Source organism: Lithobates pipiens, unplaced genomic scaffold, assembly GCF_037356315.1.
Source record: "Lithobates pipiens isolate NorthernLeopardFrog02 unplaced genomic scaffold, aLitPip1_a1.2 Scaffold_18, whole genome shotgun sequence".
In the NCBI taxonomy this organism is placed as follows: Eukaryota; Metazoa; Chordata; class Amphibia; order Anura; family Ranidae; genus Lithobates; species Lithobates pipiens.
In genome coordinates, this window is record NW_027507758.1 from 506,911,880 (window position 1) to 506,937,512 (window position 25,633).

The 25,633-nt window shown below is 42.8% G+C and overlaps 1 protein-coding gene across 2 annotated transcripts in view; it reads right to left on the bottom strand.

Annotated features, from left to right (window-relative positions):
- The window catches only part of ALKAL2 (ALK and LTK ligand 2), a 114,723-nt gene that overhangs the window by 57,437 nt on the left and 31,653 nt on the right, over positions 1-25,633 (bottom strand). For both annotated transcript variants that reach the window (XM_077488697.1, XM_077488698.1), the window contains 2 exons: positions 6,434-6,487; positions 2,346-2,429 (listed from right to left, as the gene is read on the bottom strand). In XM_077488697.1, the coding sequence (XP_077344823.1) occupies positions 2,346-2,429; positions 6,434-6,487 (138 nt within the window). The remainder of the gene's footprint in view (positions 1-2,345; positions 2,430-6,433; positions 6,488-25,633) is intronic.

Sequence of the window (25,633 nt, forward strand, 5' to 3'; positions counted from 1 at the left end):
GTAAATGTATTTGATTGGGATTTTATGTGATAGACCAACACAAAGTGGCACATAATTGTTAAGTGAAAGAAAAATGATAAATAGTTTTCCTGTTAGAGTCTGCCAAAACTTGAGACTGGGATGGAATTTCACCTTCCAGCAGGACAATGACCCTAAACATACAGTCAGAGCTGCAATGGAATGGTTTAGATCAAAGTATATTCATGTGTTAGAATGGCCAAGTCAAAGTCCAGACCTAAATCCAACTGAGAATCTGTGGCAAGACTTTAAAATTGCTATTCATAGATGCTCTCCATCCAATCTGGCCGAGCTTGCACTATTTTGCACTGTATCTCTTTGGAGTCCCTGAAACTAGCGAGATTCTGCAATGAAGTAGAGACAACAATTCAGACCATGACAGGAGTCTCCCTTCACAAAAACCCAGCTGCATACCTCACGAATGACACCCCATTATTCAGTAAGAAATTAATAAATTCCCTACTTAAACACTTGTTTATGGCAGCCAGGGCTTGTATACAAGGGCGGGAGTTGCTGAAATCCAGGAATTGGAAAGCCTCACTGTGATCTTGAGGGAATAGGAGGAAAAATATTGGAAAATTTGGACCCCCATTTCTTTTAAAGGGACCAGACTTCCCTTGCCTCTCAGTCTTAATTTGCCCTCCTGTTCTCTAGTATACCAGGTAATCATAGTCTTGGACTTTGTGGTTGGAACCATTCAAGAGGAAGACAGTTACTTTACCCTGTCCCCCTCTTTTCCTCCCAGCTCTTTCCCGTCCTTTCTTTCCCTCTCTTCTTTCTCTATCCATCCCGCCTTCCTCACTTACTCCTTCTTCTTTCTTTGCTTTATACTTTCCCTCAGCTCCGACTTACTTAATCCTGTCCTTAGTCCTCTGCTCAATACTTCTTTCTGTGTTATATGCACATGTATTTTATCTCTTGTAAAACTAACAAAATATGGCGGAATTCTATGTTTTTTGCTCATTTCCAGCTGCTCTTTGCTGGGTCATGCAGCCTATTGCATTTACTGAGAAATATGTTGTGTTTCTTTTTTTATTATTATTTTCCTGTATACAAATATGTCCTTTTATGATATATGTAGCTTACTTATCTTTTTTCATTTGGGACAATGTTACCTGGTAATGTAATACATGCTGGCTGTTTTGCATTGCTTTTCCAAATTCCATGATTTAAAAAATAATTGAAAAAAAAACCCCCCCCAGAACTTTAGCTTTACCTATTCCTGTGCCATCAGCTTCTGCCTCTTGTGCTTGGTGTAAAACAATGCCACTTAAATTTGTTGTATATAAACAAAGAGTGTAATACAAAAGTACAGGGCCCTGTCACAAAATGAAAAATTGATTTTCTAAATGTCATGTAGAACACCTCTTGGGCTACATTTAGACGTGCGACTATTGCTGCAACATATCTGAAAACTGATCTGCAGTGGAACGCTTTTCAAAGGCATTTGACATATAGCCTCCTCACCACCTGTTTTAGCCCTGTCAATGCCTCACCACCACCCTGCAGCTGCATGCATTACACGCGGGTCCTGGGCAGTTGCAGTGCTGCCCCATTCATGTAAATTGGTTGCATTTAGTGATGACACTGCCTGCTGAATGCAATAGAGTATAGTTTTTGCCTCGGAATGTGTACAACCATTTCTGGGTGACCTCTAAGTATCCTATTAATTCCTGAAGTTCTAATATTTTATAAATATAGGTACTACTGGAGGTTCAAACATCATTAGAGGAGGAACAGGCGGAAAGGCTCCTCTCTTCCAATATATAGAATGTAATGTGATCACTAGACTAGTAATTAAGGGGAAGCAGCCAACAGGATGGGGCCCCCCGATCTCATGGATTCAGATGCATCTGAACCCTCTGCAGCTACACTAACACTAAATTCTTCATATTATGTGTCTTTTCTTAGAAGTTAGCTTCCTGCTGTGATGCTATTCCATAGATGCTCTGTTTCTTTCCAACATGTGTAGGAGAGGCATATTATGTTCTTAGTAAAAATTATTAAAACCAAATGAAAATATGGACATTCAGTGTTTTTGCGCATTACTTCACCCTGAGTTAGAAATTCTTCTGCATAGTTCACATTAACCAGTGGCCCTGAAGTTTCCAATCACTGTTTTAAACATATGGTCTTATCTATCAATAGACTACCACTACAATATTATTACCTAATGTATTGGCAAATCTGGTTAGGGATTCATTGAGCAATTTAGATCGCTGCTTCTTCATGTATCCCCGTTAATAGTTTTAGCAGCACTTTAAGTAAATTAGCTTTGCGTGTGAATGTTTGCTACTCAGAACCAAGTAGAGTAATTTCTTACTTACGAGCTGGAATCGTGCAATCTCTCGTGCTGTTGTAAAGCCTCCGAAAATGTTTATTGCAATTTGGACTTGTGAAGGAAAGTCGACCTGAAATGAAAAGCATCAAATTAAAATTTACTAATAAATCTAAAAATTTTTAGAGTAGTGAGCACCCTATTTAGACGGCTTCTGTGGCATACTAGGCCCCCTCGAATACGACTGGAGCAGTTACAACAACCCAAAGACAGTGGAGGGCTGGCGGTTCCCAACCCCTGGCTGTACTACATAGCTTCCCAGCTACAACATTTGATAGGCTCTATGTCCCGGGACCCGGGGGCTCCTCAGCACGGTCAATGTTGATGGCCACCGGGGCCTAGACCATCCCGGCGGGACTGGAGGCGCAAATGTTTTCAAAATCCAAGAAACAGACCCCAACACTCTCACTTGTACAAAAGATCTGGAATAAAAGCAGACAATTTCAGGAGGTGCAGGGATTCATGGAGTATAGCCAGATATGGGACAATAAGACATACGTAGAGCTGGCGAAGCTGAAACAGGGGCCAAGATGGCGTGCCCATGGGGTGACCCTGCTATCTCACATATTTGGAAATGGCAGGCTGCTAACCTTCCCTGAACTACAGGCCAAGTTCGATTTGCCTGCTAATATGCATTATTACTAACTTCAACTCCACCATGCTGTCGCAGCGCAGGGCAGCGTGGTGGAATGGGCACAGTCGCCCACCCCTGTATTCCATGCAATGCACACAAGCACTGAAACTAAAGGGTTCATTTCCCAGTGTTACCAAATGCTGCTGGCAAAACACCTGCAAGCATTTCCAAGTAAGGCAGAGGCTATGTGGGAGGGAGACCTGGGTCAACTAACAGGAGATCATTGGGAAGAAGCTATGCAATCAGTAACTTTATGCTCCCTAAACGTAGCTCAGAAAGTGTCTCAGTTGTACATCCTATTGAGAGCCCACTATACCCAGACAAAACTCCATAAGATAAGTAGGCTGCCGGACCCATTGTGCTGCCTGTGGCGACGGCACAGCAGAGACCTTATAGGGGTCCTGGGGGACGTGATCCCAGAGGAACTGACCAGAATCACAGTCTCTAGAGTGTTATTTCAGGCTAGAAAGCTGATTCTCATGGGTTGGAAGTCAACAGTACCGCCTAAAGCCGCCACATGGATAGTACACATGGGGAAGACCCTCATTATGGAGAAATATATATATCAGCACCGAGGAAGCCCGAGCAGGTTTGAAAGAATTTGGTCCCAGTGGCTAGACACTCCCCGTTTGAGCCCCTGGGAGCTAGTAATGTCTAGAATTTTACATTGCCCATAAAAGATTACCCTATATATATGTACTGAACCTAGCAATGCAATGTTGTGGTGCAGCATGTAGACATGTATCTGTAGTAAACAGATGTTGTGATTTGTAGAATGTTCAATAAAAACCTTTCTTGATTCAAAAAAAATAATAATTTACTAAAAGAGTTTTTATGAGTTGTGAGAAGTGGTAGGAGATTAGTTGGAGACATGGTAGGCTTCCCTGAAGAGATGAGTTTTCAGGAAACGCCTGAAGGTAGCGAGAGTAGAGGACCATTCGAGGTAGTGAGTTCCAGAGGATGGGAGAGACTCTGGAGAAATCCTGGAGATGGAGGGGGAGATGAGAGAGCTTGAGAGTAGGAGGTCTTGAGAAGAGTGGAGGGGATGATTTGGGTGATATTTGGAGACAAGATTGGTGATGTAGCTCGGGGCAGATTTGTGAATGGCTTTGTATGGCTTTGTATGTTGTGGTTAGTATTTTGAATTTAATTCGCTGGGTGACTGGGAGGAGAGGGTTGGCAGACACTGAGTGGTTGGTAAGGTGGATAAGTCTGGCAGCAGCATTTATGATAGACTGAAGAGGGGATAGCCTATGGAGTGGTAGGCCAATGAGAAGGGAGTTGCAATAGTCAAGACCAGAGATAACGAGGGAGTGAATGAGGAGCTTGGCGCTTTCAATTGTTAAAAAGGGGCGAATTTTAGAGATGTTACGGAGGGGAATTCTACAAACTTTTGACAATGATTGGACTTGGGCCTGAAATGACAAGTTAGAGTCTAGGATTACGCCTAGTACCCTGGCGTGAGGGGAGGGCCTGATAGTTGCATTGTTGATTTTGATGGAAGAGTCACGGAGGGGGGCATTTGCAGGGGGGAATATTAATAGCTCAGCATAGACCTTCACCTTTCACCCTGAGCTGATCACATGCACCCTCCCAAGAAAATAAAAAACCTCTAGCAATACATTTTCATTCTATTCTGACTGTCCTATGAGGCTGCAGTACCCCTGACCCTCTGTCTGGAAAATGCTGATTGGCCCTGTGCTGATCAAATGCACCCACCCAAGAAAGAGAAAACTCACTAGCAATACACACCAAACTGAGCATGGGCAGAATGACTCCATGGGCTCTGTCTTATCAGCAGATAGATTTGGGATAGTGGAAGAAGGGGGGATCAGAGAAGACAGGATCAAACAGTCTTTTTATACCATGCAGATTAACTCCTTAGGTTCCACAGTGAGTATAACAAGCATGCTTTACTACATATACAGACAGATTTTTAGTGTTGTGGGTTTAGTAACACTTCAATCCTTTTAGAGCAGTGCTACTGATATGTAAATAGCAATTTGCTCTAAGTTGCTATTTACATATGGATAGATTTGCTTACCCATATGAAGATGCCTGGCTTTACTCATAGGTAGCTGAGGCATCAGGCACTATAATGTAAGGCATCAGGTACTACATTTTGGAACGGGACAGTGGAGAGACATATAACAGCTGCCATGTGACTAAGAGCTTAAACCTTTACACTTCACACATACACTCAGCAATGAAAGAAGCCCAGAGAATTATTTTTCCATGATAAATAAAAGTATTCCCTCACTCCTGTTGGTCCTTATGCAGTCCAAATACTGTTGATAAAGGTTTATGTTAATATAGCTAACCAAAAAATGTATATATAGGCAGCACAGTGGCTTAGCAGGTAGTTAAAATAGGAGTTTGTGAATTTATAAAAAGAAAATAAACTTTTATATTCACATACAGTGCATCTTGAAAGTATTCACAGTGCTTCACTTTTTCCACATTTTGTTTTTGAAAAATTAAGTTCAATAGCCAGTGCGGCTCTTCTGCTTGATTCCAAGCATGCATGGAATTTTGTGCATCGGAATTGTGTACACACGATTGGATTTTCCGACAATGGATTTTGTTGTTGGAAAAAAATTTAGATCCAGATCTCAAATTTTGTTAGTCAGAAATTTCGACGGAGCATGCACACGGTCGGAATTTCCGACAACAAGCTCCCATCGAACATTTGTTGTCAGAAAATCGTATCGTGTGTATAGGGCATTACAATTATTTTTTATTTTTAGGTGATAATTACAGCCTGAGAAGAACATACTTTTGAGGAAAAGATTATCCGCACTTCGGTGATTGCTCTTAAAAAATTTAGTATTTATTAACAAGCCACGGTGACCAAACGCAAATAAGAAAGGTTAATTCTTATTTGCGTTTGGCCACTGTGGCTTGATGAGTGCGGATCATTTTTTCCTAATCTCTCTACTCAGCCAATGACTGTGGATCGAGCACCTGGGAGCTCTGCTTTCTATGCGATGTATGGGTAGTAGTACTGACTTTTTTGTTTATATCAAGAACATACTTTTGCCAGCCTGCTGCAAAGAAGAACATGTGCTCTATGTCTGGAAGTAGTAGTCTCTCTGCCGAGGTCCAACACACCCCCTTCTGCATCCAATAGTTCTGTAATTAGTAAAGATTATGTCCTTGCTGACTGGATAAATGGAGAGCTCTAGCTGTTACTCATGGGGATGTGTCAGACAACTGCGAATAAAAAAATCTGTTTTGTACTTTGCCTTTAAAATACATACAAAAATAATTCTTGAAACACTATCAAAAGAAAGCTTTGTTAGTCTTCTATATCATAAGTAAGAACAAAATCTCTGCCCAATTAATAGTCCCCTAACTGAAATATGTGAACTCTCAAGCTAAACTGGTTAATGTCATTTTTTTTATTTCTTTTCTAGCAATGCATTTTTATAAAACAAACTTACCTGTTAAATGCTTTAAAAACTTCTCTTTCATCCGAAGATCTCGAGGAACAATTTCTGCATGGAAATAAAAACACATATATTTTAATGTTCTCACACCCTACTTTTTTTTTTTGAAAAATGGTAGGTAAACACCCTGAGCCTGGCACATCATACATTATGGTTGTACATAATCCTTTCGTCTCAGTTTCTAAAGCTTTATGATTAAGCAGCTGTTGTGCAAATTGTAGCTGGTAACATAATATATCAAAGAATAATAACCACACGGGTACACCTCCTACTTTATTATAAACATTCAGATTTTTGAATTGCAATCCAGTGGACCTGTTTTCTAAATTAGGACACTTGACATTTGTGATGATAATGAGGTCAGATGAACCCCAAACTGAGTTGCAAGAATGTGGATTCATATGGAACAAAGTGCTACCCTTATTTCCCCAAAATTCACAAGTCAGCGACACAATTATTTAATTTATAGGATAAGTTCGCTTTAAAAAACAAAGTGCACATTTTTTGCAGGTAAAAAAAATAATATGGATTTACTATTTTTTTTTTGATGTGAGAACCTGAAAAGCATTGCGATCAACAGATCACCGGCACCATGTGGGACTCCTACAGACTGTCCGTATAAGCTGCCTGCAAGCAGTTTCACAAAGACAGGAAGACTCAATGAACTATTCAAATGCTCAACGGTGCCCTGGTTGTTCATTGAGAACTGCAAGCTGACAGCCAAAGGCTGTCAGTATTTGTAGTTCATTGATTCACAGGGATCTGTGAATCAAGGATGCAGACATGTGGGCGAAGCCCCACACGACCGCCCTTTTTAAAATAGTAACAGCAGATACAGGGATACTTGGCTTGCTGTCACAAGGATTCGGGGGATTGGGGAGGAGATGCAGGATCGGGAACAAGTTACATGTTCCACCCTAAAAACAGGTGGAACATGTAACATGTTTCTGAAGGTGAACTTATCCTTATAATCTTGAGTACATGGCCAAGCAGAGAACTGACAGATTTTCATATATCCCACATCAATCAGCTAGAGCAGATCAGGTTGAATAAACAGTACTTAGCTAGGGCTTCCTTCACAGATGCAAAGGATTTCTAAATAAGCCCCGTGGTAAAATTCCCATGTAATAAAACTTCTAGCAGGCCATCCTGGTTGTAATTGGTCATTGCAAAACCATTTAGAGGTAATTCACAACTGAAGTCTAACACTGCTTGACCTGAAACCATCCTTTTAATACATCTCTGGTTCAGAAACTCTACAGATAATTCAGAATCCCAGTTATAATAAAATTACTTTTATAACAAATTTCTACCCGTATGTATAAAAATATAATGACCATGATCAATGTCAAGTCTAATGTCTATCAAATCATAATTTCATTCTGTGCAACAATTTGTTGGTTATCGGGCCCATCTACTAATGTGAAAAGGGTGTACTTAAGTCTCTCTTGCCTCATGTGCACTGGACATTTTTATAGCTGCTGTTTTTGGCTTCAGGCATTTTTTTTCTGCAGCCAGTAAACTCCCCAGCATGTTATCCTAGGTGTCCATGCACACATAGGCTGTTACCAGCTTTTTTTGGCAGGAGCGTTTTCTGGCTGGAAAAAACCCCCAGAGCTAGTGGGTTTTAAGAGTTTTTCAGCTGTAAAAATGCTCTAACTTAAAAAAAAGATTAAAAACACTGAAAAACACGGAGTATCATTTTTGTGGGAGTATAACTTTGCTAAAAAAAAGCTAAAAACCGCTACAGCTAAAAAACGCGAAAAAACGCTGGAAAAACACTGTAAAACGCTACTGCAAAAACGCTGCAAAACTCAGTCTACAGCTACAGCTTTCTACAGCTAACGCTACTGATGTTTTTAAAATGTCCAGTGTGCATGAGGCCTAATTGTAGCATTATATCACCACATGTGCCATTCCAATGCATTCACCACAATGATATGACCCCCAAACTAAAGGAAAAGTCATAACTGCTTAATCCAGAGACTCCGGTGTGCTCTCCAAGCACTTTGGCTAATTGGCAGTAATCATTAAACAGAAACTTCTTCCCCACAATGTTGTGAATTCCTCTCAGAGGATGTGTAATGTACGACATAAAAGATGAATGTTCTCATAGTACAGTATTTATTTGATATAAGTGCCCATACAATAAAAATATGTGTATATACACTCACATATTTGGGTGCCCGGTTCCTTGACACCAATACACTCAGCCTGTGTTACTAGTTCTCTGCGCAGCTTGGTGTGCACTCCAAAGACTGGAAACGGAAATGATGTCACCACGTATACCGGTTATGATGATCATATTACAGCATCTACATGTTTCACTGATGCAGCGTCTTCAGGAAGCCCTATCGGGCTGTAAAACATGATAATCTGGAAATGTTGATATAGTGAGAAAAACTGGCATTGTAGGAGTGTCCACTGAAATCTAAGTAAACTCTTCAGCACTCCTACATCTCATCTTTGGCCTCTCTTGATTTGGAGGGGGGGGGGGGGGGGTGGCTCAGTGGCTCCCTCTGGAGAGTCAACAAAATGCTGCTGCAATTGGTAGCTGGAACACTTTTGCACCAAAATTATGAAGGATTGCATTGAAATCAATTACCTTAATACATCACATTGGACCTACTCCAAGTGAATTGGACTTTCAGAGTTATTTTTTGTGTAAATATTTTCTTGCCCCGTTTTTCTTTTCTTTCATTAAAATAAAATAAAGAAATCCTTAGGTGAAATCTCTGAATGCTCTAACCAGAAATGAAAGAATCATTGCCATTGGGAGGGCTACCATATTTTAAACATTCCTGTCAGGGTTTGGCAGCGAGTATCTAAGACATTTCTTACAGTTTAGAATTGCTACAGCAGATGCTGTGATTGGTGTGTTAAAACGTATGTTGGCAGCTGGAAAAACTCACACAGGGTGAGGCTGAAAGTGTAATCGTTATATTCGGACAGCAGCTGTGGGATGTTAAACTGTCACCATCAAATTATTGTCTGGTGGTGTCACATTGAGTATGTTTGGACAGTAATTACCAGGGAGAGTTCCAAGGCTGTCCACAACAATACAGATAGGTTCTTTGTGTGTAATTAATCAATCCTTGCATCACTTTGTTATCAATATAGCCATTACACCTTGCACATATCAGATTTAGCGTGCTAATGTGCAAAGTTTAATGCAAACTTTTACAAAAGCACTGCTGAAGCTTTTAGCAATATTTAGCTCCATTTTGGAAATGTTAAAAACAGATGATGATGGGAATAATGTCCTACATTTTAAAGCGGAGTTCCACTGGTTGTTGAGTTTATTAAAAGTCAGCAGCTACAAAAAGTATAGCTGCTGAATTTTAATAAACAGCCCCTCACCTGTCCCACGGTCCAGTGATGTGGCTGCCCGAAGCCTCCGTTCTCTCCCCCTCCTCTTTGCCGACATTGTAAGTGTGGGCGCCAGGCTGTGACAGTTTGCAGCTTCACAGCCGGGCGCGCACTGCCCATGCGCCAGTCCTCCTGCACTCTGTCAATGGCCAGGCAATCTTTTGGGACCTGCGACGTGTCCCAGAAGAATGCAGAGAGGGAGGGGCTGCCTAGGGGGAGAGGAGGAGTCACCTAGGTGGCCAGAAGTTGGAAGGAGAGTGAGAGAAGCCTTATCCAAAGCTGCTATCTGTAAGTACTGTCCTGTGGTGCTCAACTGGTTAACAGCTATATCAGCAAGGGGAGGGAGCTGCTGAGCAGGAAGAGTTTAAAAGACCAAGTCAGGCAGCAATGCACTGTAGGAAATGTAGACCTGAAGAGAGATTCCACTATGTAATCAAAAGCTACAATCCCCAGAGAGGAGATTGCTGGGAGTTGGATGCCAGGTTGTACAGGACACAGCTTCTCCTTGCTATGAGAGAGACTGGAGAATGCACATTGCTGTCCAGTGTGCACCTTCCCTGGCACCTGTGTGGGATTCAGAGTCATGAGTTTAAAGGTGCTGACAGTCAGAGTCACCAGGGTGCAGAGCAGAGAGCTGACTAACTACTGTGTGTGACCGATGGTGAGCTGCAGTATCTCTGGAACTGGTGAGCTGCTACCGTGGGGAATTACTATCTGCTGCTAGAGAGACTGAGCCCCTTATAAACTGATCATACAGCAGTCTAGTAGCTGTATTGCTGCCTGCAAGCTTTACTGAGACTATTCCCATTTGCACCAACAGTACAATTGGGCCCCAACGCTGACCGGCTGAAGAGTTAGACCTAAAGACTGTTCCTTTACAGTTACTACACAGAGACCTTTACTTATTGCTTATGCCAAGAGGCACCTCTCAGGGGATATTGCACCATGTCCTAACCATTCTCCTAGAGTGCAATAGCTAGAGTATTATTATTAGTCACATTGCAGTTAAAATGATTGTAAAGGCAGAAGGTTTTTACCTTCATGCATGAAGGTAAAAAACCTACTGAGTGCAGCTTCCCTCCAGCCCCTCTGATTCTTACCTGAGCCCGGTCTTGACCCAACGATGTGCACAAGGGATGAGGCTCTCTCACTCCTCACTGGTTTAGAGACAGCAGTGAGAGCAACTGTCTCCTGTTACTGGCAATCACAGCCAGTTAGAAGTGGGCAGGGAGCTATGTGTCTTATGGATAGTTCAAATATATGTACAAGCTATTGGGATTTGAGCACAGGTATATATTTTCTCTGTTGTGACGCAGGTCAGTGACAGTGGAAGATTATTATTTACCAATTCTTTCCAATATACAAGCATAGGAGAAAAGGATTTCTTCCAATGTAAAGTAATAGATTTTCTCACATAAAATAATGTAGTGTTAGCAAACACTCGCTCTGACACTGTAGAGAGAGTAGCCTCCACCAGACCCAGCAAGCATACAGACATTGAAAGCTGTAAGGGAGAGGAAGTGATAGAATTCAATAAATCCACCACTTCCACCCAAAAAATGTATGGCCAAGTCCAGAAGGTGTGTGTAAAATTCCCCTGAACCACAATACACCGCCAATACTGAGATGAGCATGCAGGATTTATCTTTTGAAATCTATATGGTATAATATAAGTTCTATGTACCAGTTTAAATTGAATCATGCTGTCTATCAAGAATACCAAGGATCAGAAAGGGAAATCCCACACACTCTTCCAATCTTCTAAATCCAAGTCTGGCATGTCTCACTTCCACCTAGCTCTAAGACCCTCCAATGGCAGGAGGGAAATTTTAATAAAATGTTAATATAATCTGGAGGTGCGCCTCTCCATACATTCAACCTATGTACTGATTCTAGTGTAGATTTTATAACTGTTAAACTATCTTGTGAAAATTGGGCATGAAAGCTATGGGAAAGCTGAAGATATCTAAATAAATGAGAACTAGGCAGATTAAAAAGTGAAGCAGGTGTAGAAAAAGTAGACAATATCTGATCAGTAACTACCTGAGAAACTAATTTGATATTATATTTAGTCCATGCAATAGGCTCTGGTCATTTTTAAAACTGAGGAAGGGCAGGATTAAACTATAAAGGGGCATTTGGTGAAATCACATCCTTAAGATAATGTTCACAACGTCACATGCCAGGCCCACCTCCCAAACTCGAATAGTGTTAAGCATTGATGCGGTCAGCTGGTAGGGTGCCCTACGACTCCTAAACACAAGTAATCTAAGAGCTTCTAAGGAAGTCCCCACCTCTGCTTCTAATGGAGTAGAGGGGTTAGATAAATCTGGACTTAACCACCAGGCGAGCGTAACCAACTGAGTGGCTAAAAAATATTTACATAAATCTGGAAAAGCTAGACCACTCTATTAACAAGGGCACATCAAGGTGGTAAATTTATATCTAGGATTCTTTTATCCCCATTAAAAGGATGAGAAAAGTTTATTTAATTTTGTAAAAAAGGAGACAGGGAGCCACTGAGGATAATGTCTAAAAAAGTAAATATATTTTGGTATAACTTTCAAGTTTAGGAGAGTAATACATCCCAATAAGGATAGTGGTAGAGATTTCCACATTTTCAACTTTAACCCAATATCCCATAGGATTGGAGTCAAATTCAAGAAAATAAATTCAGAAGCTTGGCAATATGTTTTTTTATTTTAAAGGAAAAAAACTGTATGCTTACTATCACTTTGCTGATTTAAATATTGATTCCAGGTCTAGTGGTACAGAACTCTATTCTAAGTTATTTTGGCATGGTGATTATACTGTTTAGCAGACTGTATCTGAACCTACTTTCTGTATGCTCATTTAAGCTTAAAACGCCATTCATTCTAACCAGTACCAATACATTGAGATCATTTAGCACCAAACAATTTTATGTCTATTTCCTGGTACTAATTCACAACCAAGTTAAAGGTATCTATACTTGTGTTCTTATAAGTGCTTGCAGTGACTTTCATTCAACTAGGTGTACCAGAGGGGCTGAGGTTGTTCTTGGAGTCAAGGAGCAGAACAGAGAACCCAAATTACCAAGCAGCTTCTGCAGTGGGAGCGCTACACAGACTTTAACAAGTTTCATATAGTCCTGAAGCTTACAAAAGTCCACTAATTACAGTCAGCATTCCCATCATGATCTGTGTTTAACCACTTAAAGCGGAGGTCCACCCTAAAGTGGACCTTCCGCTCATTGGAATCCTCCCCCACTCCGGCACCACAATTGGCACCTTTCCGAAAGTCCCCCACTGCCTGCTGGGAAACACACGGATCCCGGAGACAGCGGGGACCATCCTTATTGCGCAGCGCGACTCGCGCATGCGCAGTAGGGAACCGGGAAATGAAGCCGAAAGGCTCCACTTCCTGAATCCCATACCCAAGATGGCGGCGGCAGCACCCGAGAGACGATCGAGAGATCGGCTTCGGGTGCCGACATCGTGGGTGCGCTGGGCGGGTAAGTGTCATTATTTTAAAAGTCAGCAGCTGCAGTATTTGTAGCTGCTGGCTCTTAAAAAAAAAAACGGCGGAACTCCCGGCGTACTCCCGCTTTAAGCCCCGGACCAAGCCCCTTTTTGCTATTCGGCACTGAGTCGCTTTAACTGACAATTGCGCGGTCGTGCGACATGGCTCCCAAACAAAATTGGCGTCCTTTTTTTCCCCACAAATAGAGCTGTCTTTTGGTGTTATTTGATCACCTCTGCGGTTTTTATTTTTTGCGCTATAAACAAAAATAGAGCGACAATTTTGAAAAAAAAATGCAATATTTTTAACTTTTTGCTATAATAAATATCCCCCAAAAAATATATAAAAAACTTTTTTTTTCCTCAGTTTAGACCGATATGTATTCTTCTACATATTTTTGGTAAAAAAAAAATCGCAATTAACGATTATTGATTGGTTTGCGCAAAAGTTATAGCGTTTACAAAATAGAGGATAGTTTTATAGCATTTTTATTAATATTTTTTTTTACCAGTAATGGCGGCGATCAGCGATTTTTAATGTGACAGCGACATTATGGCGGACAGATCGGGCATTTTTGACACATTTTTGGGACCATTGTAATTTATACAGCAATCAGTGCTATTTAAATGCACTGATTCCTGTGTAAATGACACTGGCAGTGAAGGAGTTAACCACTAGGGGGCAGTGTAGGGGTTATGTGTAACGTTATGTGTTTTTTTTATTGTAGGGGGGGCGTGGCCTGGCATGTGACATCACTGATCGTCTTTCCCTATAACGGGAAAAAGACGATTCGTGACAGCCACAGTAGGAAGCACGGGGAGAGGTTTGTTTACACAGTCCTCTCCTCGTTCTTCAGCTCTGTGACCCGATCGCGGGACACCAGCAGCGATCAGGTCCGTTGGTCGCACGGCCACGGTCACGGAGCTCTGGACCGGGTCGGGAGCGCGCCGGCAGTGGCGCGCTCCTGACCCACGGCAGTGGCGCGCTCCTGACCCACGGCTGGGCACTTAAAGAGCCACATACAGGTACGTGATTGTGCCCAGCGTGCCATTCTGCTGACGTATATATGTGCAGGAGGCGGTCCTTAAGCAGTTAAAGGCTACATTCACCTTTAAAGATTTTTTTTTTAAATGTGCATTTTTCATTTGCTTTACACCATGATCAGTGGATCGCAGCTGCAACATCAGGCTTCTGCAGATAGTTCCTCCACTTCTCTGCCTGTGCCTCCATTCAGGCTTTCAGCTGGAGAGCTGCATAAAATGTCAATGGACTAGGTGTGAGCTGATAATCACACTTGTGCTCCACTGAGAGCTACAAGTCCGTCTGCCCTGGTGGTGGTGCTGGTGGCGGGGAGCATTGTGAGGGTGGAGGAGAAGGGAAGTATTTGCACCATGTAACATTACCTCCTTAAATAAGGGTGTTACATACAGTATAACATGGCCCAAAAGGTGAACTTAGCCTTTAAACACTTCAAGAACTTTGCTTGAAGTTGGCTGAAAGTTTTGCAAGCTTGCTGTACACTCTGCTCTTATACTGTACAAGCAAAAGCCCTCTTACTTGTACATGGCCTATCAATGTTATAGTTTGCCCGTTCTTACTCTACGAAAACTTCCTGGTTAAGCTGACGTTCAGTGTTTAGGCATAAAATGGCTCTGGGGAGTGTAGAAGGTACATGTGAACATGCGACCTCTTGACTGGCAGATCAGAGTAGTGTGGAGGAAATTCTGCCAAAACACATAAAGCAAGGAAATCCAGGCTTACAAACTGTTGAGCTATGTCTGTTCTATCATGATCTGTATAAAAACAATCCTTTCATAATGTGTTTACTGCACCCTCTCTTAACTGCTGCCGGCTAATCACATTGATGAAAACATTGGGCTTGGTGGCATAAACAGGAGTGGTATTGTGCTGCTGAGATAAACAACATATCCATGTTTGTTTTACTGACTTTAGGAAAAACTACAGCTAACACACATGTTGTGCTAATGTCTCAGTGTGCTGCAAGAAACTTTTTATAAAGACATAAGATGTAAAGTCTTGTCGTTTTTTGGTTCAATAACTTTTATTCAATAAAAAATAATAATAGTAATAAATCTGCCCACGCAGGCACTTAATCTTATCGTTTTCTCAATGGTAAAACAAATCAATATCATAAGCAGCCAAAAATAAATATACACAAATGAACGGCTCATTAAAAGATAAAGTAAAAAATAAGCTTTTACTGCAATTTTCACCAATCCAAAGTAATTAATTTCAGCTGCTAGATGTCATCAGTTTGACAGACAAGTATCATTCAATCTATTTCCTCTGAGCCCAGGTTGTCATGGACTCCGTCAGCTGGTGACTGGATTATAAAGGAAGACACAGACCAATGTACACTATATTTTCAAAAATATTGGGATGCCTGGCTTTACACACATATTAACTTTACTGGCACCTCAGTCTTAGTTCGTAGGGTTCAATAATGAGTTGGCCACCCCTTTGCAGCTATAACAGCTTCAACTCTTCTGGGAAGGCTGTCCACAAGGATTAGGAGTGTGTCTATGGGAATGTTTGACCAATCTTCCAGAAGCACATTTCTGAGGTCAGCACTGATGTTTGACGAGAAGGCCTGGCTCGCAATCTCCGCTCTAATTCAACCCAAAGGTGTTCTATGGGGCTCAGGTCAGTCAAGTTCCTCTACTCCAAACTCACTCATCCATATCTTTATGGACCGCTGTGGAAGCTGGAAATGGCTGTAGCAGCCCACACTACTAGAGCGATAGCTGCGATCTTCCTGTGCTGACTGGCTGCCTCACTGCATACTGACTACGGGGCATCACTTGCTTGCCACTGCTGTCTTTCACAGAACATCTTGTATTTTTTCTGATTGGATAAGGTGGAGATTTTGACATCAACACCCTGCCTCTCCACTTCATTCAATCAGGAAACACTTTGTATTCATGGAAAATATACAAAGTGTTCTGTGAAAGGCATCAGTGCTAAGCAAGTTAGCCTCAGAGGACAGTATGCAGTGGGGTAGCCACTTGCTATTGGGGGCACATGACAGGGAGGGAGGAGCCAGGACCCCCGGCGTGTGTTTTTTTTTTATTCTTTGCTTTAGAATCACTTTAAATTGCTGCAAGCTGGACCAATGTAACTATGCAATTAGGATCATATCTGGAGTTCAGCATTCAGCATGAGTCCACCCCTAGCTGAAGCATTTCTTCCCTTAGTTATAACAAGCCAGTGAGTGAGCAAGGCTATTAGCAGCTAGTCAAAATTAAATTGATCAGGTTTGGTGGACTAACTTATTAACCTCCCTGGCGGTACGATTATTTTGGATTTTAGGTGCTAAAAGCGGTACCATTATTTTGCATGAAAATTTGGCGTTTTATATTGTAGTCCTGTAATTCTTAGCAATAACTCACTTAAATCTGTCCAAACCAGAGTCTAGTAGACAACCCGGGTATGATAAAGTTTGAAAAATGAAATCATAAATTATAATATAATAAATAATTATACATAATTATACCAAATAATAATATAACAATAATAAAAACGATTCAATAATGTAATCAAATCAAAAACACTGAAATTTGCTCAGTTGCAGAATTGTCACTGTCATTACTTTTCAATATTTAATGACGGATCTCCCCACAAATCGCTATCGCTCAATTCTGCAAGTGATTACAATTTATTATCGCTGTTTTCTAGCTGGTCTAAAATCATTTTTGATGTAAAGGGACAGTTTTGGTTGCTATGGACAATCTCCAGTTTCCAGGCATAAAGAACAGTTTTTATAAAACTGCATGCAGGACACTGGGCAGACCACTAGGGACAAAGGGGATGTGAAATAATTACATACAGCAATATAATCTGTAAGATTACATTATACTGTATGTATAGTGAGTGTTTCACTTTTTGAATTTGGCGCCGATCTCCGTCCCCGTGCGTCGCAACGCTTGCAGGGCACGGAGACCGGCGATGTGATGAATCGAGCAAGACACGGCTCGCTCGTACAGCGCGGGGACATCGCTGGATCCAAGGGAGAAGGTAAGTAAACCTCCTCCTGGATCCAGCAATGCGGCCCCGAATCTGGCTCGGGGTTACCGCTTTTGGTATAAAAATTCCACCCCGAGCCAGACTCGGGAAGACCGTCAGGGGGGTTAAAGGCCAACATCAGTTTAAGCGCCTGTGTCAATGGGCTTTTGCTCACTTCAGACAGGATTTACAAGGGTATGGGAATGCAAAACCCAACTAAAGCAGGTCAGATAGAAGTCAACTGTAGGACCCCCCTCTGCAGCATGCAGGCTTTCCAATTTCCAGGCTGAGCTACGCACTTACTGTACAGATGCTTTCTAAATATTTACCCCTCACCAGTTACTCCCTCTTGACAATTTAAGGGTGCACACTCATATTAAAATCTTAAGGTAATTTATATTTGGTTCTCTTTAAAATATATCTTTCTAAAGCCAAAAGTATATTTTTCAGTTTAGGAATGGGGTAGGTAATGGGTAAAAGTCCAGCCCATAATTTTCTTTTAGTTTTGAATAGAGCTGGAGGGGTTAAAGTCACTTTCAAGTTTCAATTGATGTCTGATTTAAAAAAGAAAAAAATGGTTTTAATTGCTGTATCTCTGTTGAGAATTACTCTTAGGTTATGTTTTGTTATTCATAACCTGCAATTTTCACCCTGCCCTACTCAGAAAATAAGTATATAATAGTGTCTGTAACCTTGTTGGGTTGACTGTCCCTCGTTTTCTTCTTTATTTGACACCAGTCAAATTGACAGGAAGTGGAAAAAACTTCCTTTACTTCCTGAGAAAAAAATAAGGATAGAGGATTCCCAGCTGCACTCTTTGCTGTGACTGACCTATCTGATCTAGGGTGCTGGGCCAATTGAAACACACCTACATATTGTTCTAATATATAGTTTTAATCATAATAAGATATGCAACTTTAGGGACCACACAGTCCCCTTATCAAATTCTTTACAATTGCAGGTTGGCTAGAGCTGGCACTATGTGAAGCTCAAAGGATTTGCATATAGGCAGTTAAATATGAATAAAGACTGCAACCTGTTTGCAACCTTTATTCATGCAGAAGCCACCAACACATTCAAGAGTCCTTGACTGTTAAACTGACAATGCAGCCCTGAAGACTATACCTTGGGATAGTAATCGGGTGAAAACTTCATGGCTGTGCTCTCAGGAGTACTGACAGAAAAAAAAGGCATCTGCCCCCCCCCCCCCCCCCCCAAAAGTGGCCTCTCTTATCTCTGTGTTGGCCTGGCTCTGTTTAGAGATCCGATAATAACATTTATAGAAAAGTTTTACTTTAGATTGTAGTTTTGTTTCAGTTTCATAACCTACAGACAGTTTAAGAGAAGTTATATCCAGTCTTAATCTTAAAATGTTTTCACCTTGAAATGGCTGCATTTAATAGAAAACAAAATGCAGCAGGCTTCTAAATTCAAACCAAGAAGAATATATTATTGATGTGCACATGCTGTCATAATTTATCTCATTACATGTAATCTTGTACATGTAACCTGTCCTCACTAATAAGATCCCAGGGGACCAAAAAAAAAAGCAGCTGTCCACCTGCTTGATATTAGGAGCAGTGATCATACATTTTTGCAAATCAAAAATGTCATACTGTTTGGAGTGGAACTTCTCTAGCAAATCATATGTGTCTAAATAAAACGAATGTGTACTAAGACCCCTTTCACACTGGGGCGTTTTTCAGGCATTTTTCAGGCGCTTTAGCATTAAAAAAAGTGCCTGTAAAGCGCTTGAAAGAAGCCTCATCTGCAGTCCCAATGTGGAAGCCCAAGTGCTTTAAGAGCCCTTTCACAATGTCAGCGCCCAAAAAATGCTCGTAAAGTGCAGATTAAACTAGCAGCGCTTTACCAGCGTTTTTTGAGCGTTATTGTGGCGCTTTTAACCCCTGCTAGTGGCCAAATAAAGGGTTAAAAGCGCCCACAAAACGCTGTTGCCAATATTGCTTTTCAGGCGCTTTTCAGGAGTTTTACAGGCGCCTCCCATTGATTTCAATGGGAAGGGGCGCTTTAGGAGCGTTGTATTCACCGCTCCAAAAGCGCTGCAAAGAAGCTGCTTGCAGGACTTTTTTTGACGCCTTGCCAGCGCAGCACCTCAGTGTGAAAGCACTCAAGCTTTTCCATTGAGATTGCAGTTTCGGCTTCTTTCAGGCACTTTACAGGCGCTTTTTTTTAACGCTAAAGCGCCTGAAAAACGCCCCAGTGTGAAAGGGATATCAGTGTGAAAGCACTTGGGCTTTTACATTGGGATTGCAGTTGCAGCTTCTTTCAAGCGCATTACAGGTGCTTTTTTTAAAGCTAAAGCTCCTGAAAAACGCCCGAAAAACACCACAGTGTGAAAGGGGTCTTAAAGTCCTTGGATAGGATGGAATTTTTTAAAATCTTGGTTTCTATTGCAGTCTGTGTCTCCACTGGTAGGTCAGTGTGGGCTAGGTAGGTCAGTGTAATGGTTAGGTAGGTCAGTATGTGTCAGGTAGGTCAGTGTGGGTCAGGTAGGTCAGTGTAATGGTGAGGTAGGTCAGTGTGGGTCAATTAGGTCAGTGTGAGTCAGGTAGGGCAGTGTAATAGTCGGGTAGGTCAGTGTAATGGTCAGGTAGGTCAGTGTAATGGTCAGGTAGGTCAGTGTGTGTCAGGTAGGTCAGTGTGTGTCAGGTAGGTCAGTGTAATGGTCGGGTAGGTCAGTGTAATGGTCAGGTAGGTCAGTGTAATGGTCAGGTAGGTCATTTTAATGGTTATGTAGGTCAGTGTGGGTCAATTAGGTCAGTGTGTGTCAGGTAGGTCAGTTTAGTGGTCAGCACTGATGGGCACTGGTGAGCCAGGCAGCAACCAGCAAGTGAGCCTACCCCCCGATGGCAGGTTCGGAATTCGGGCTGAAGTCCCTGGTCTTTTTCCCACCTAGTAACGCCCCTGCCACTGGGGAGATTCACATTTTAAGTTCTGGTGGCCATTGTCACTGCGACTGCATGTGAAGGAAAATCCAAAATTCTGAGTTGCCTTTTTTGGTGACAGAATCCCTTTATGATTGACAGAAAACCAACATTAAAAGACCTACAATCCAAGTTTTCCATTTTCTTTTGTATTGGTATCAATATAACTGTAAGTATATTGTAAATCTACCTTTTAGAAACTTGCTAGCACGTTTTCTGGGTGCCCATTTGTGTACACTCTCATTAGTCTTCAACCTTTTCACTTTCTTCCTAGCCCAGCTTCACACACATACCAAGGATTATATGAGTAGACTCTAATAACGTTGTTGGAAAGAGATCTGGAAATATATTAGTAGTGGTAAGTAACATACTGAAAGCAATTAAGCGGAAAAAATCTTTCTGGAGATTGTGTAAACTACAGCTATTTTTGGATGTAGCCAATAAATGTCTAACCCATTAGTTTAAATTGCTGTTATCATTAAAACTGCATTTAAGTGTAACTCAAGGAAAGTGCAAAAATGTCTTGGAATACTGAATCCAAATATAGATGCTGTGGAAATAGATAGATAGATAGATAGATAGATAGATAGATAGATAGATAGATAGATAGATAGATAGATAGATAGCAAAATAATATTATAATTTGGAATTTTAAATACAGTGGCTGGTTAACAAAAACTTTTTTTGACATACGGTCTCTTCCACTTCACGACCAGGCCATTTTTTGTGATATGGCATTGCATTATTTTAATTGTGCCGTCAAGCAACGCTGTACCAAAATAAAATTGATGTTCTTTTTCCCCCACAAATAGAGCTTTCTTTTGGTTGTATTTAATCACCTCTGCGTTTTAATTTTTTTGAGCTATAAACACAAAAGCCTGACAATTTTGAAAAAACAAAAAAAATAGGATTTTTTGTACTCACCGTAAAATCCTTTTCTCTGTAATTCACCGACTGACAAAGCTGCTCTCTTAGCCCTTGTACACACGGTCGGACATTTCCGATGGAAAATGTCCGATCGGACCGTGTTGTCGGATAATCCGACTGTGTGTGGGCTCCATCGGACTGTTTCCATCTGAATATCCGACGGACAAAGTTTCAGAGCTGGGCTATAAAACTTTCCGACAACATGATCCGATCGGACTTTGCCACGCATGCTCAGATCAATTTCCTAGACCAAAGCTATTGGCTACTAGCCTGAACGTAGTCCCATCATAACGAAATAACGTCATCACGTTACGTACGATCGGATTTTCTGACAACTTTGTCTGACCGTGTGTATGCAACACAAGTTTCGGACAAAATCCGTCGAACAAAATCCGATGGATTTTGTTGTCGGAATGTCTGACCGCGTGTACAAGGGCTTAGACCATTGGGTTGTTATGTCACCTTCAGGAGAGGACTAGGCATTACATGTTAACATGTGATAATAAAAACTAGAACTTTCTAGTTCCGTCCAAGGGGCGGTCCCTTAGGTAACAACCCCCCCAGTCTGGTATGCAGCCTCAGTATGTCAACAAGCAGTATAACGTAGAGAAAAATAGGAGGGGCGGGTGCTGTGTCAGTTGGTGAATTACAGAGAAAAGGATTTTACAGTGAATACAAAAAAATCCTATTTTATCTTATATTTACCAACTGACACAGCTCCTTTCTTAGACCATTGGGATGTCCCCAAGCAGTGCCAAATGAGGGGTGGGAAAAACAGCCTAAAACTTCATCCACTATGGCATGTGGGAACTAGTATAAACTTTACCCACAAAAAAACACAGTGAGTGGGAACTAAACCTTTTTAACCCACAAAAAAACAGGGTGCTCCACACCGGAGAGGCACTACCTTCAAACCGCACCAAACTGCGGTAACAAATGCAACAGTGCATTTACTTAAAAGTACTGCGTTTTTACCCAAAAAACAGGAAAAAATGTATATGCAATTGCAATTACACAGCCGCTGCAAAACTTTTCGGCCAAAACAGAACATGCGCTGACATCTACCTCGTAGAACTTTGTAAAAGTGTGAACAGACGACCAAGACACCGTTTACACACTTGAGCGACAGATGCTTGATGTTGGAAGGCCCAAGACATTCCGACTGCCCTTGTGAAATGGGCCGAGACCTGAAAGGGGAGTGTAGGCCTGTACTACAATCTGTCTGATCCACCTGGAAATGGTGACCGATGAGACCGTCATGCCCTTCTTCGGACCAGCCACCAAAACAACAAGGAGTCTGACTCTAGCAGGAGCTATTGCAGACAAATACACCCTCAGAGCCCGAACCATGACCAGGGCATGAAGGGCCACCTCCTTAGGATGTGTCGGCTTATGACACAGAGATGGTAACACAATATCTTCATTGATGTGTAATGCCAAAACCACCTTCGGCAAAAAAGAAGGTTGCGGACGCAACACCACCTTATCCTTGTGGATAACCAGATAGGGCAACTTGCAAGACAAGGCCGCCAGTTCCAAAATCCTCCTGGCCGATGTGATGGCCACTAAAAAGACCACTTTCTGGGAAAGAGTCAACAGGGGAATCTCTCTGATATTTCCAAATGGCGGTTTCTGAAGCACAGATAACACCAGGTTGAGATCCCATGGGGGTAATGGTGGACGCATCGGAAGAACTACATATCCGACCCCTTGAACAAAAGTGCTCACTAGAGAGTGACATGCCAGGGGTCATTGAAAAAAAGACAGCCAAAGCTGATATTTGTCCTTTAATGGTGCTTAAGGCCAATTTCTGGTCTACTGCTTGCTGTAGAAACAGCAGGATCCTGGATATAGAAAAGGAGCGTGGATACCATCCTCTCTCCTCACACATGGAGATGTAGGCCTTCCAGGTGCGATGATATATCTTCCGAGAAGATTTCCGTGCTCTCAGCATAGTTGGGATCACCGAGTCCGAGAGACCCCGGTTCCTCAATACCTGGCTCTCAAAAGCCATGCCGTTAAAACCAGCGATGTTAAAGCAGGATGAAGAATCGACCTCGAGACAGAAGGTCTTCTCGTAGCGGCAATCGCCATGGGGGGTCCACTACCAGGCACACTAGGTATGCGTACCAGGGACGCTGGGGCCATCTAGGGTCATCAGTATTACTGGGATCCCCTCAGCTTCCACTCTGCGGAGTAGACGTGGTAATAGTTTCAGCAGTTTCAGCGGAGGAAGGAAAAGATCAGCTGGTACTGGTCCCACAGAGCCACCAGCGCGTCTGACATCTCTCATCCTGGACACGAATCTTGGCACCTTCCGATTGAAATGGGAGGCCAGAAGATCCATGTCTGGTGTTCCCCATCGCAGGAACAGTAGCCTGAATACCTCTGGATGCAACACCCATTCTCCTGGGTCCAGCATCTGGCCACTTTGATAGTCTGCCTGCCAGTTCTCCACCCCCAGGGTGTAAAAGGCCAACAGGGCCAGTCGCTCAACCCACCGAAGGATGTGAGCGACCTCCCGTGCAGCAGCCAAGCTTCTTGTTCCTCGGTGATTGACGTATGCCACCGCCGTGGCATTGTCTGACTGGATCCTGTTTGGACGCCCTCAAAGTCTTATCGATCATGTGGAGAGGCATAGCCTGATCGCTTGGAGCTCGAGCAGATTGATCGGCAACTTGGATTCCTTCACCGACCAGAGGCCCTGGGTCGACTGAACTCCCACTACTCCACCTCAGTTGGTCAGGCTGGCATCCGTTGTGATCACTGTCCATTTCAGAGGTAAGAACGACTTCCCAGACAGAAGTGCCAGGGACCTCAGCCACCAGATCAGGGAATCCCTGACTAACTGGCTCACCTGAATCTGCCGATCCAGGGACAACGGAGATTTGTCCCATTTCGTCAATATCTCCTTCTGCAGGACTCTGGTGCGAAACTGGGCATAGAGTACTGCCTCAAAGGATGCCACCATGAGTCCCAGAACTCGCATGCAGAAGCGTAGCGACGACCACCTGCGGTTCACCAACAGTTTTTCCGCGGCTTTGAGAGTCTGGATTTTGTCTGACGGGAGAAACACTCTCGCTTCCATGGAGTCCAGCAGCAAGCCTAGGTACTCCAAATGCTGAGCCGGTACAATTACCAATTTTTTCAGGTTCAACAGCCACCCAAATTCCTGCAGGCTCTGGATGGTGATCGCCACATCCTCCTGTAACTCTGTGGTGGAATATGCTCTCATGAGGAGATCGTCTAGGTATCCCACGATCGCGATCCCGCATTTTCGCAGCAACGCCAAACCAAAGGGGAGAGCCACAAACTGGTAGCGGGCTTCCCCGACTGCAAATCGCAGAAACCTCTGATGCCGAAGGTATATGGGTATGTGCAGGTATGCATCCTGGATGTCTAAGGATGCCAGGGAGTCCCCTTGATGGAGTGCGGCAACTACTGAGCGAACTGATTCCATTCTGAACCTCTGCACTTTCACAAAGTGGTTGAGGGCATTTAGGTCCAAAATTGGACGTACCCATTCATTTTGGGAACTACAAACAGGTTTGAGTAGAACCCCTGGAAGCGTTCTGAAACCAGAACAGGTACTATCACCCTGCGACTCAGCAGGACCCTTACTGCCCCCAATAGGGCCTTCCAGGAGCACTGGTATGCTGGAGGGGAAGAATCTGTTTTGCGGACAAGAGAGAAACTCTCTCTCTCTATCTTGTAGCCGGAGGAAATCAGATCGCAGACCCATAGGTAGGACATCTGAGAGGTCCACTGGGCTGCAAACTCCCAAAGGCGACCCCCCACCCGTGTTGCGGGTGGGGGCAAACCTTCATGCAGTAGCACTCTTGCCCACAGGCTTGTTAGGCTTGTGGTTCCAGGGTCACTTTTGGTCCTTCAGAAGTCATCCTGTCGGGCTGGAGATGCTTGGTTGAAGCCCTGGGCGGACGAAAAAGCGGTTTGTGAGTGGAAAAAGAGGGCCCTTGCCTACGGCGTGGCTCCTTAGCCTTCCTAGCCTGTGGGAGTAGAGTACTCTTACCACCTGTGGCATTTTTAATAATGCCATCCAAAGAAGCTCCAAAGAGCCGTTCGTCAAGAAAGGGAAGACCCGTCAGGGCTTTTTTGGATGCCTGGTCGGGAGACCAGCATTTTAACCAAATCAGGTGCCTCACTCAGTTAGTGTCTGCGACACCCAAGTGTGGATGCCAGTACTGGTCACATGGTTGACCCCACAACTGTAAACAAGGAACGAGCCACTTTCTTGGCCTTCCTGTCCAAGGGGTCCTTGAATGCAGGAGTCCCCTCTACTGGGATCCTGGTTACTTTGTTTTACTTGAATACTGGGGGGTCCACGACCGGAGGAGCCGATCATTTTTTGAGAAGGCTCTCCTCAAAGGGGTAGCACACTGCCATGTATTTGGGAACCGAAAAGGTCCAT